General features: G+C 32.5%; 1 protein-coding gene across 4 annotated transcripts in view; it reads right to left on the bottom strand.

The window, feature by feature from the left end:
• KMT2E (lysine methyltransferase 2E (inactive)) overlaps nt 1–13706 on the bottom strand; it is an 83707-nt gene that overhangs the window by 20290 nt on the left and 49711 nt on the right. For all 4 annotated transcript variants that reach the window (XM_016219554.2, XM_016219552.2, XM_016219550.2 and 1 more), the window contains 7 exons: nt 10796–10854; nt 9721–9893; nt 9319–9357; nt 5704–5934; nt 5450–5580; nt 4307–4424; nt 3255–3364 (listed from right to left, as the gene is read on the bottom strand). In XM_016219554.2, coding sequence (XP_016075040.1) covers nt 3255–3364; nt 4307–4424; nt 5450–5580; nt 5704–5934; nt 9319–9357; nt 9721–9893; nt 10796–10854 — 861 coding nt within the window. The remainder of the gene's footprint in view (nt 1–3254; nt 3365–4306; nt 4425–5449; nt 5581–5703; nt 5935–9318; nt 9358–9720; nt 9894–10795; nt 10855–13706) is intronic.

Here is a 13706-nt window from a genome sequence, read left to right on the forward strand (position 1 = left end):
TGGTAGGGATGGCATCAATATTTCTTAATGCTCTGCTCTTTTTTATCTCTACCACCAAGATTTAGTTCATTTCTAGGATACAGGCTAAATGCCTAAACCTGCATTAAACACGAAGCACCCCAGTTTGCATGTTTTAAGTAGTTAGTTTCAAAGTTTCTAATACTCCTACTCATTCACTTTCAACATTGGTAGAAGGTACAGGTCAAACTGCCTAACTGCTTAATTTTGTGAATCGAGTACAATTCAAACATTAATGGTCTACCGCCCACCTCCCCAAATCAGGTATTAACAGAAACCAGCCTGAAACTCTTTCTAGATGTCTTCTTTGACTTCAGGATAACAGAACTGTATATAATAATGATGGCAACAGCTAATGTGTATTAATAAGAACTTACTCTGTGCAAGAAACTTTTAAACACATGCTAACTTATTGAATCTTCAAAAAAATGCCTGTTAGGTGAGTAGTATTATTCTCATAGTATATATGAGGTACTGAGGCACACGCTAGGATTGGAAACTAGTGAGATTATAAAAAACTTATATTCTTATTCACTATGGGATACGATCTCTAAAAGTAGTGAGCAAAGAGCCATTCTGCTAAATTTTCCATCACCTGGGGAGAAAGGGCCAAGAAGGAAACAAAGTATCATGATAAACCTGACTCAACAACCAAATACAAATACAATACCGAAGGAAGAGGGTTTTCATTGATAGAAACCTAAGAGAACATTAAAAACTACTGCATTTAAATAGGGTACCACACAAAATTAAAAAAAAAAAAATACAGGAGGAAATGAACTAAAATATGGACAACACCCACCCCCTAAAAAAAAAGTAAGAAAAAGACTACCCAGCAGAAAAAACGAACAGATGATTGGGCAATTTATAAGATTAGAAAGCCAAAATCACAAACATTAAAAGATCCTTGGGTTCATAATAATGTAATTATTGGGTTCAAGGATAATGTAATTAAAAATACAAAAGGATGCCATTTTACATGGATTAGTATCAATTTTTAAAGTTGAACGATAAAGTGGAGCAAGGAAGTAAAACTGGGAATACAAACTGGTCATCCATCTATGTTTAACATAAATGGAGGCTGTGCACATTTTACAATTCAGCAATTCTACCCCTAGGTCCCTACCATGGAGAGAACATGTATCCATGAAGACATGCTCATAAAGCTATAGGAGCATTTTTTTGTAAATCTAAAGGTCCACCAATAGTGGAATGGATAAATAATGAAAAGAACTAAAGCTACGCATAACAGAATTGAATCTCACAAAAGTAATGACTGAGAAAGGATGAATGCAAAAATCATAAAGATTATAATGTACATGTAATTTAAAAATATACAAAATATTAGATCCTATTTAGGGAAAAGGGCGGCAAGAATATAAAATGGAGCCCTAAGCGGTTTGGCTGAGTGGTTAGAGTGTTGGCCAACAAACTGAAGGGTCTCGGGTTCGATTCCAGTCAAGGGCATATACCTCAATCCCTGGCCCCAGTTGGGCACATGTGGGAGGCAACCAATCAATGTGTCTCTTTCACATTGATGTTTCTCTCTCTCCCTTCCACTCTTTCTGAAAAGCAATGGCAAAAATATCCTCTGGTGAGGATTTAAAAATTATATATATATAAATAAAATGGAGAAATGAAAGTCTCTTCCACAAGTGGTGTTCGGAAAACTGGACAGATACAGCAAAAATATGAAAGTGGACCACTCTCTTACCCCATATACAAAAATAAACTCAAAATGGGTAAAAAACTTAAATGTAAGGCCTGAAATTATAAAACTCCTGAAGGAAAACAAAGGTAGTAAACTATCTGACATCAGTCTCAGTATTATTTTTTTTATATATCCCCTTAGGCAAGTGAAACAAAAGAAAAAATAAAGGGGACTTCATCAAACTAAAAAGCTTTTGCAGTGAGAGAAACCATCAACAAAACAAAAAGACAACCCACCAAATGCGAGAAGATATTTGCAAATGATATATCTGATAAGGGGTTGATACCCAAAACAGATGAGGAACTCATATAACTCACTAATAAATAAATTAAAAAATCCAATTAAAAAAATGGGCAGAGGACATGAGAAATCATTTCTTCAAAGAAAGAAGACATACAGATAGCCAACAGACATGAAAGATGCTCAACATCACTCATCATAAGGGAAATGCAAATCAAAACCACAATGAGACACCACCTCACACCAGTCAGAATGGCTATCAAAAAGTGAACAAATAATATGTTGGGGAAGATGTTGGAGAAAAGGGCTGCAAATGGGTACAGCGACTATGAAAAACAGTATGGAAATCCCTCAAAAAAACTAAAAATAGATACATACAACCATAAAACACACTTCTGAGTATTTATCGGAGGAAAACAAACACTAATTTGAAAAGATACATGCATCCCTATGTTCACTGTAGCATTAGATACAATAGCCAAGCTATGGAAACTTAGGTGTCCAATGATAGATGAATGTACGAAAAAGATGTATGTATGCATACGCAAGCATGCGTGTGCGCACGCACACAATGGATTATCACACAGTAGTAAAAAAGAATTGAAATTTTGCCATTTGCAACAACGTGGATAGACCTAGAGGATATTATGCTAAGTGAATAAATCAGAGAGAGAAAAGTACGAAAAACTGTATGGTTTCACTATGTGGAATCAACAAAAACAGATTCAGAAATAGAGACCAAAGGGATTGTTCCCGGAGAGGAGGGTAGAGGGATGGGTGAAAAGGTGAAGGAATATAGTCAATATTGTGATGTTTGCATGATAAGATACTAAAAGAATTAGTGGGGCAATCAGGTTGTAAGGTATAAAAATGTCAAATCACTATATCAAACACCTGAAACTAAAAATACTGTATACCGATTATACTTAAAAAATAAGAGAAAAATTCTCACATAAACAGGGTCAGTGTTGTAGTTTAAAAAGGGGAGTTCAGTATATTTTGCTATCTTTTACAGAATAAAAATACTGCATATTTTAAAAAAACAAGGTCAGTGTTGTATGGCTGAATTAGGATTACTAATCATAATTACTTTTAGCATTTTCATTACAATAGTAATCAAGGAAAGTTTGGAAAAGAACTAAGCAGCACTGCTGTAATGGAAGCTGATACCAAAATGCTTGTTTTCAAGTACTTCTAATTGCCTCATGATAAAAATAAACAACTTTTCAGGCATTAAGGAACTATTTTGAAACAACAGATATCTTATTTACAGATTTGAACTTACCAATTCCCATAGTCAAAATCAAAGGCAATAGTAATTTCAGTTCCCTTTGGAATACTTTGTATAGAATAAATGTAAAGATGTATGGTTCCATCTTCAATTTCATGCCTCACCTGTTAGGTAAAAGAATCATTTTGTATTTCTATAGATTACTTTCTATCTTTAAAAGCATCTCATCTTACAATTTTGAAAACTATTCAAAGTAATTCATAAATACAACATGGAAAATAATGGCATTAATTACAAGACTTGTAACTATAAATCTGCGGTTATCAACTAGGAAAGAGGTACATCAATGCAAACTTGATGCAAGTTCTACAGCCCACCATGTCGTATTAAAAAAATATATTTTTATCAACTGTACAATGCATATTTTTTCACCTTTTAGCATCTCTGAAATTGGGACTTTTTAAAGTGATGGCATCTTTGGTTTGATGAAATGCAGTAATGGTACAATTAACAATGTACTTTCCTATGACAGACACTGTTCTAGGTACTTTACATGATTACAGATAAAACTGAAGCATACAAAGTTATAAATAGTCTAGTCAAAAAGAAGATATGAATCTAGTAAGTCTGGTTTCAAAAACTTGCATTCTTAACTGTAACATTATATAACTATAAAATAAAAAATGGTTATTTTTTCCACGTAAACAAAACAAAACCAGGAATATTATAAAACTTGTAATATTACAAAACTCCACATTAAAACAATTTTATTGTAGCACATATAAAATCTAACTTAGCTTTCAGCTTTGTCATCTACCTTGCTCAAATTATAACATATATTTGACCCATATATACAGTTTCTTCTAGGATAAACAGAGTCTAATATTTCCTCTTACAAGGAAGGAACATCACAATTTCTTCAATGTGCAAAGTAATTTTTAAGACCTCAAAGCCAACATCACCTAAATTTTCACAATGGAAAGATGCTGGAATATAAAATGTATCTACAGTTAAAAAGTGTTTTTAGGCGACCAGACTTCAGTGGTTTATACTCAGATTCCACATATCCCTTAACCCCCGTCTCCCAAAAAGTTCTATAAGCTTACCTCTGCATTGGGTGTACAAGAACGCCTGATGAACCGAGCCTCATTCCCAAAAGTCCTTGCATCAACACACATTTCTAGCCCATGAAATTTAGAATAGAATAAAACAAAAGGGTATGGTCTACAAAGAAAGAAATGCATTATAAACTATTAACGTTTTGAGCTGAAGAAACTTCTAAAAGTAAGTAGTGAAGACAAGAATTGAATAAAAAGCAGTCTGATACCAGAACCTATTCTTAACCACTAGGCTAGTTCATGCTAATAAGATTTTTACCTGTTCTTATAACCTTACATAAATCAAAGGTAATTAACTGGAGGTGGAAATTCAAATTTACAGAAAGATAAAAAGGGAGTATTACCTTTACAGAAGGACTCATAATTGGATGCCTTTAAAATCCCTATCTGCTAGTGCATTTAAGTGTTTGATATATAGCACTGTTTCAGTCAAATTTGCTATATAAAAGGGAAGGATTCATGTATGTCTTTTGTATCTTAAGTAAAAAATTATAAAAAACAGGAAATATTTTTAATTACAGCATATAGACTGAGAATGTTATCTCCCTAGAGATACACACATACTTCTAGACCTCAGGGAAGCAATGGCTGTGATAGGATCACATCAATTTCCCCCCAAAATCACAAACCATAGAAGAGGCTTCCAAGCCATTCTATACCTAGAAAGTGAGAGTTTTAAAATGGTAGCAATAATGTGAGACCAAATCTAACATTATCTAATAACAAGGAAGTGATTTTGCCTGTGACAGTCACCAATGGTCTTTTCAGTTTCAAACTATTATATTATAAGGAATTAGGAAAGGTGGATGGAAAGGGTTTTTTTATAACCTCAGATAATTGAGTTTTTTATTAATGTCCACCTATATTGCTACAGTTTATCTTTGAAGTAGATTGTTTTAGTGTCAGAAAGATAACAGCTAAGAGACCGAGGAATATGTCTGCATTTTTTATGTTGTTATATTTTATTATAATTCAAAAGTTATTATTAGTCACTGTTCAACTATACTATAGTTTTAAATACTAAAATGATCATTTAGGAAAACAAAATACATATAAACACAGCATCTTGGCAAAAATAGCAAAAAATTCAATAACAATAGAAAACTAGTAAGGGAAAATAAATGAATATACCTCTTAAAGAAATATCCATTTGCTTCAAATTGTTCTCTTAGCATAAATTTCCCTCTATATTCAATGATAAGTGCATCAGGAGGCAAATCTTTTGCAGATTTCAGAATTTTCTTATTTTTTTGTATATGGCTCTAAAATTAGAGAAATGTTGAGATTAATTAAACTAGAATGCTTTTAATCTAACCTACTTTAAGATATCCAATAGAAAAAAGGAGGTTTTTGTTTTATAACATTTTGGCAAATGATATATTTACCTCTACAGGAGGTTTGAAGAGCAAACTGTTGGTATTCAAATTTGATTTATTTATCTCTTTTTTGTCATTTCCATTGCCTAATCTCAGTGCTATTCTTTGTGCCTCCCTCTGAACACCCTCACTATACTGGTTATTATTTGCCTCTTCATATCGATCCATCCATGCTTTGATTTTTGTCTCCCATCCAAAATTTGAACCGTCAGATGAAGGATCAATCTCTGGAGCTGAACCCTAAAAATCACAGCAAACTAAGCATTAACATCTGGACTTAAAGTATTTATACATATATATACACACAAAATCGATGACAATTTATATAAAATATAAACTAGATATAAGTTGGTCCTAGTAAAAAGAAGACCATAAATGAGCAGCTTACTACATTTTTAAACTGCATGCCACACGAATATGAGTTGGAAAACTGAAGGAAACAGAGTTAAGTCAGAATAGTAGAAATTCAAGTTTCATCATCACTACTGTAGCCAAATGGAGGCTATCAATAAAATTGCAACTACCCAAAGGTTTGGAGTCATTGTCAGCTAATGGTTATAAAAAGAAAGCAGATGAAATTTTTTATTTTAGAAACTGCCAATATCTACTCTGTACTCACAGCTCTATTTAACCGGAATAAATGTGTGATTATTATGTAAACTATACATACTGCATATTAAGTATAAACTTATTTTTTGACATATACTAAAATTTTAACGTTTTATAACAAAAATATACTTTGATATCTTAATTTAGTGTAATCCCAATTGTCCACATGATAAATTTGACATGAGAATAAAATGTTTCATAGAATGTGAAATGACCCAAATGGCCCATAGCTAAATTCAAATGTCATAAGGGCAAGGACCTACAAGCTTTAAGTGCTTGCTCCTCCTCTATAGCCCCTATTAAAACCTGTAAGACAAGAATTCTAAATGCCAAGTAATAAAAAAAGTTACCATCTTTCTTCTTAATGTTACAAAACAAAAAGGGAGACTTTTTTCCCACTGGAATGCCATTTATAGAAAAGCACAATTACCACTCATTTAAAAAATTTATTAAAACCTGAACTCCGACAATTCTTATTTGCAATCTTAGGATGAAAATTAATTAATGCAGGTAATAAGAACATATATTTTACCTTATCATTAGCATAATTCAAATTGATAACAGACTTAAAGTGAAATTTCAATTTGGTTGTAAGTGCTGTTCATTGTTTTGTTTCTACAATATTCAACTTTGATAAAAGATTTTCTCTATATGTACAACCTAACGTAACTGAAATTTTAACATCACATACAGATTTCATAAAAATCCTTACATATCCTATTAGACATGTACATGTGTATGGAAACAGTAAAATTTACCATCAGTCAACCTTCCTTCCATATTCTTTTCTACAATAAATTTAACTACAGTTGAACCATGAACACCACAGGTTTAAACTGCATGCATCCACTTCTGTGCACATTTTTTTTCGATAAATACCTGTTTTGTTTTCTATCTCTGGTTGGGAGTTCGCAGATACAGAGGCCCAACTGTATGCACTGATCTACATCATTTTACATAGGGGACTTGATTATTGGACCAGGGGGCTGACAACTTAAGTTTCTGGGAGTCAAAAATTATACTCAAATTTTTAACTGTGCAGGGGGTTGATGTTCCTAACCCTGGCATTGTTCAAGGGGCAACTACATAGCAAGTTGAGTAACTACTTGATAGGGATAGGTTTATTTCACTAATTGAGATTTTATGTACTTAAATAATCTACTTTTTTTTTTTTAAACCTCACCTGAGGATATTTTTTCCATTGCTTTTCAGAGAGAGTAGAAAGGAGAGAGAGAGGGGGAGAAACACAGAGAGAGAAACATCGATGTCAGAGAGAGACACTGACTGGTTGCCCCTGTACAAGTCCTGACTAGGGCCAGGGATTGAGCCTTCAACTGAGGTGCATCCCCCTGGCTGGAACTGAACCCAGGACCTTTCAGTCCACAGGCTAACACTCTAAGCACTGAGCCAAACTGGCGAGGGCTATATTCTACATTATAATGATCACTTGATAAAGAACAGATTTTTATACAAATGAGACATTACATATTAAGGCTTTCTTCAGCTTTTTTTTTTTTAATATGTCTTTATTGACTTCAGAGAGAGGAAGAGAGAGGGAGAGAGAAACATCAATGATGAGAGAGTCATTGATCAGCTGCCTCCTGTGCACCTTCTACTGGGGAATCGAGCCCGCAACCCGGGCATGTGCCCTGACCAGGAATCAAACCATGACCTCCTGGATCATAGGTCAATGCTCAACCACTGAGCCACGCTGGCCAGGTTTTCCTCAGCTTTTTAAAAGAAATCTGCCAGTTTTCAAATTTTTGTTTTGCACCCCTCCTCCCCCAAAACACTCTATACTGAGCTGGTATATCTTTAATACAGCTCTTCTATATCTCTTGAACCTTATAAATCTACAAAATTACTTATTAGAATTGTAATGATCTTAAAGAGGTATCTTCAAGTTAAGAAAAAAAGTATTTTTCAAAGATGCACAAAGACTCACTACGTAATAAATGAAAATATTTCAGTTAAGTAAAACATGCTACTCTTCCTCATTAGGCCTCCTATTGAAACCATTAAATTGGGAAGAAAAGAAAATAGATGAGTATCAATTGTTCCAATAGCTTAGTCCAAAACCTTTTTCAGACCTCTTTATTCTGTGTCAAAGAAAGTACCATAAGTCCAAGTTTAACACAGTAAGTGTAAAATCCCAACTTTAGCATATAAAGAACATTTTATGAAACTTTGGACTTGACACCATGCATTAACATTCTTGAGAAAGAATTACAGAAGTACATAAGATTAATCATTGGACAACTGCTTATTTTCCAGGAATGTGGAATAATGAATAACTTAGAATTACTATTGAATAATGAATAATTATACCACATGGACAACAGATATACTGTAACATGCTCCCCACATCCTGTTTTAACATCTGACAACTTGAGAAACCCATTATCCTTTACTACCTAATTTAAAAAGCTATAGTAACACTGTATAGCTGACCTCTGTGATCCAACACAAACCTATCTCTTAGGGGGAGGCAGAGCTGGGGAGCCTTGCTTCTCTCAGCAATCTTGGCATCTACAAAATTGAGGATTTATTCTAATTAATTCAAGGTACAAGTAACTAATTTGTACTTATATGGTGGATCTACGGTGACTGTATAGTATTTTATAACTGACGACTAAATCACTAGAATCCCAACTATGCAAAAGAGCAAATTTTCAAATTCCAAATATGATTTTGCATTCATATGTCTAATATACTAACACCAAGTGTACTGGAGGCATGGAATGCAATAACAACTGAAATTCAGATTACCCAAAATTTTAATATTAGAAATTGCTTATATATCTCCTCCTCTTGGCTATTTTAACAATGTTAATGAACTCTAAGAGTGGTATATTTATCCAATTAGAATTCTCTAAGGCCCAGCTTCTGATAAAGATAATGAACAATGAAATGACACACAATGAGGGAAGCATAAAGATTATGAACAAATAGCTACTTAGTAAACTCCTGAATAATTGACAGTTGCTAACAAGGGATTAAATTTAACATATTTACCTTAACTCTTGATGATTTCCTAGATCCTTCACGAAAGGCCTGAAATAAAATGGAATTCTGAGTTTTGAATATAATTTATACTTAAGAATCAATCGGTTCACTGGTCTCACGATAACAAAGTTAGGCATAACCACCAGAACTAGCGGAATATTTAATTAAGTAAAGTAACCTACTAGAATACTATTCTATTAAAAACAGAATAGAGACGATGTAAGAACATGAAAATATGTATATGATAAAATGCTAAGAAAAAGTCTAAATTTTCTGTATGATCAACATTACAACCATGGAAAAATATTTGATAAAAATTGGAAGGATATAAAAAATACAGTAATTCCTGTAAAATTCAGCTCCCACCACTTTATATCTTACTCATCTAAAAAAAAAAAAGAAAAAACTTACTTTTTTACATTTGGAAATGTTTTGTTCTTTCTCCCCACTTTTTTTCCTTCTTTTATCATTAACCTTAGAAACTCTTGAAGTAGTTAAAGTAATAGATGTTGGGGTATGCTGAAATGCAGTATACAATTCCACAGGAACCTCATCACCACTCTCAGTTGCACTGGTATCACCATCTTCAAGGCAAAATAAAAATTACTACATGTGTGATACTTCTATTTCAAACAATAAAACAGCATTCCACATAGGAACTATTATATATCCATCTTTTTTTTCACTTCCTCACGTACCTCACTCATATTAAGATACATCGAAAAGCAAGCTACAAATATCAGTACTCATACATTAAACTAGAAAGGATACAAGTCTGACAACACACTCATATGGTGTGACTTGGGAAACATGCAGATGCATACATTGCTAGTGGAAATTCAAAATTCCCTCCAAAGGGTAGCCAAATCTAGCAAAATTCTATATGCACTTACCCTTCACTCAACAATCCCATTTCTAGGAATCTATCCAAAGATAAAATGGCAAAAGCAAAAAAAAAAAAACTTATGCAAGAGGGTTTCATTGAAGGTACTATTTGTAATAAAAATGAAATAAAACAAAAAATACTGGAAACAACCCAAATGTCCATGAAACAGGAATAGTTCAATAAACTGTCAGTATTCAAAACCAGCTGTATTGCTATCAACATGTTTTAAGCCAAAATGAAAGTTGTAGCAAACGTTATACTTCTAAATTCTGTTTCTAAAAAAAGAAACACTATTCCAAATAATAAACGAATGAGTCCCCATCTTTCCAAAGAGCAAACATATTTAACTTCTTTAAACCAATAGGTTACCTATGTATAGGAAAATATGGATGATTTAAAGTTTTTATTTTCCTCTAGTTTCCATACTTCCTACATTCTTATTCTATAATCTGTAAAAGAGAATACTTAAAATCTATATCTGAGATAGTAAATTATGTACAATCAACATTAATCTGTAAGGTATTTATCTGACTTAAAATACGCAGGCCACTTATTCTCTCAGTCACACTAATACTATTTAGTATAGATCTTTTCACCCACCTGACAAATTTTCCCTTTTCCGGCGTTGTAGTAGCACCGCTCTCTCTTTATCCAAACTCCTACATTAAAATATTAACATGATTATTATTTATCCAACTTTCATAAATTTAAATATAAAGATTTGTTTTAAATGTGACAAACTTACAATTTTTCTAATGTTCTCACTGAAAAACCAACAGTATAAAATACATGTTCTATCCCTTGCCTTACATTAGATTTCATCTAGCATCATTAGCATCATATGCCAGTTTAGTGACTATAATTGCACTGTTAGGAAAATAATTTTTTTACATAGGAAACTAGTACATCTTTTTTTAAGAATTTTTAATTGAATATTTAAAGCAAAAAGTCTGGGGAAAAATGTTAATTGTAACAAAAATTACAAATTAAATTTCTTAAAAGAAATGAATGACACTAAATTAGAGTCTATTTGCATTATACCATTTGTCTAAAATTGTTTCCACCTCTGAAATAATAAACATTAACATTTAAATAAAATATTTCATTAACCTTCAGCCTCCACTCATGAAGTAATTACATCATCAATAGTAATTGTTTTACTTTATTTTCCCCCTATGCTTTACTGTCTAACTTATTAGTCTAGAGGTCAAATAACACTAGGTAGTATTTTTAGATGAGAGAATGAGGGCTCTAGACTGAAAGTCTATTACAACTCAGTAATAGACTTGCCCAATGTCTACTAGGATATGCAACTATCCTATAGTATCACTGATAACTGTCCTAGTCATCACAGAATGATAGCAGATATTGCTCAATTGACTGCCCTCCCTAAAGGTCAGTTTTTAATCTACTCTCACTGAATGCATCAACAGATACTTATCCCATCAAAAAATATCTGGTGTTATGCCCTGGCTGGTGTGGCTCAGTGGTTAGAGCATTGTTTCCTGCACTGAAGGGTCAGGTTCAATTACTGGTCAGGGCACACACGGGACGCAAACGATCGATGTCCCCCATATCAATGAAACCCCCCCAAATCAATGAAAAAAAACCCAAACATACCCTCAGGTGAGGATTAAAAATATATATATATATACATGGTGTTATAAAGTGAAACAATATCACATAGAAAAGCCTCACTCATAATAAAGAAATGCAAAATATAACACTAAGATTACCATTTCTCACCTAGTTAAACTGGCAAAAATCCAAGTCTATCAAACATTCTATTTCGAGGCTTGAGAAAAATAGACATGGCTTATCCCATTATTGGTGGGAATTCAAAATTGTACAGCTTCTAGTAGAGAGGAATTTGGCAATATCTGACAAAATTTTACATTTACATTTACCCTTTTATTGCACAATCCCATTTCTATTTGCAGTGACAAAAGGTTGGAAACAACTCAAGTATCCACTCAAAGGAGATTGGGTATAAACTATAGTACATGAAAAAGATGGAGTACCTTGAAGCAATAGAGAGAAATGAGTCAACCTCTATACACTACTATGTAGTGATCTTCAGCATATATTTTTAAGAGAAAAAAAGAAATCTGGCAAAAACTGTTTATACTACTGTCTACATAAGTAAGAAGAGAATACAAATAAATATTTGTTTCTAGTAAGAAAACGGAAAAAATGATAAATTTTTAAGAAATGTTTATTTCTTGGATAGAAGGAACCAAGATAGAAGTTAGAATTACTTGAATATACCTTGTTTTAAGTATTTGACTTTAGAATGATGGGACTACTTCTTGCATAATTATACAAATATATAATTATAAAAATAAAGTATAAAAAGCAATTCTTAAAAATAAAAATAACAGGATTACTCATATATTTTTCTGGTAAGAATATAAAATGGTACAGCTACTTTGCAAAATAGTTTGACAATATCTTATAAAACTAACATATACTAGGCAATTTCACTCTTGGGCATTTATACCAGAGAAAATAAAACTTAAGTTCAAAATCTGTATACAAATGTTCCTATCAATTTCATTTGTAATAGCCAAAAAGTGGGAAAAACCTAATGTCCTTCAACGGGTGAATGGTTAAACAAACTGTGGTACATATATACCACAGAACACTACTCATCAATAAAATTAAAAAAAGAATGAAATACTAATACATGCATCAAATTGGCTGGCTCTCCAGGGAATTACACTGAGTAAAAAAAGCCAATCTCAAAGGGTCACATACTGTCTGATTCCATTTACGTAACATTTCTGAAATGACAAATTATAGAAATGGAGTATAGATTAATGGTTGCTAAAGGTCAGGGATGGGAGGGGTGGGAGGTGGGTGTCACTATAAAAGGCAACATGAGGGATCCTTGTGATGGAAATGTTTTGTCAATATCCTGGTTGTGATACTGTATTAATAGTTTTGCAAGATGTTACAACTGGGAGAAATTGGGTATGGATAAGGATACACAAGATTTCTGTATTATTTCACAACTGTATGTGAATCTATAATTAACTTAAAAGTTAATCTATAATTAACTTTAAAAATAAAAAATAAAACTAATATAATCAGCATAAGTGTGTATCCAGGTGGTATTACAACCACACAGTACAATTCTTTCAGGGGACTTTAAATACAATAAATTAACTATACATCCCTTGTGGAAACTAAGTAGAGAAAAAGTTCTAAACTGTTTTACATAATCATATTGTTGGTGCTAGTGTTGGTATTATTACTACTGAGGTTGTACTCTTCTATGGGATTAAGCAAGTGAGAAATTGTGATATTCTAATTACATTTTTGTCTATTATTGAAAACTAGGATAAAAGGAGATATAGATGGAACATAAAAATGGTTAAATGGCATACAGATGTTGAATTACAATACTGTAAATAAAATTTATTTCTATTCCTGGTATTCCTAAATTTAATTGCAATTATCAGTATAAACTCATGTATTTTATCTTACAAACAGACAAAATGTATTTCCT

Source organism: Miniopterus natalensis, chromosome 10 (genome assembly GCF_054644295.1).
Source record: "Miniopterus natalensis isolate mMinNat1 chromosome 10, mMinNat1.hap1, whole genome shotgun sequence".
NCBI classification, from domain to species: domain Eukaryota; kingdom Metazoa; phylum Chordata; class Mammalia; order Chiroptera; family Miniopteridae; genus Miniopterus; species Miniopterus natalensis.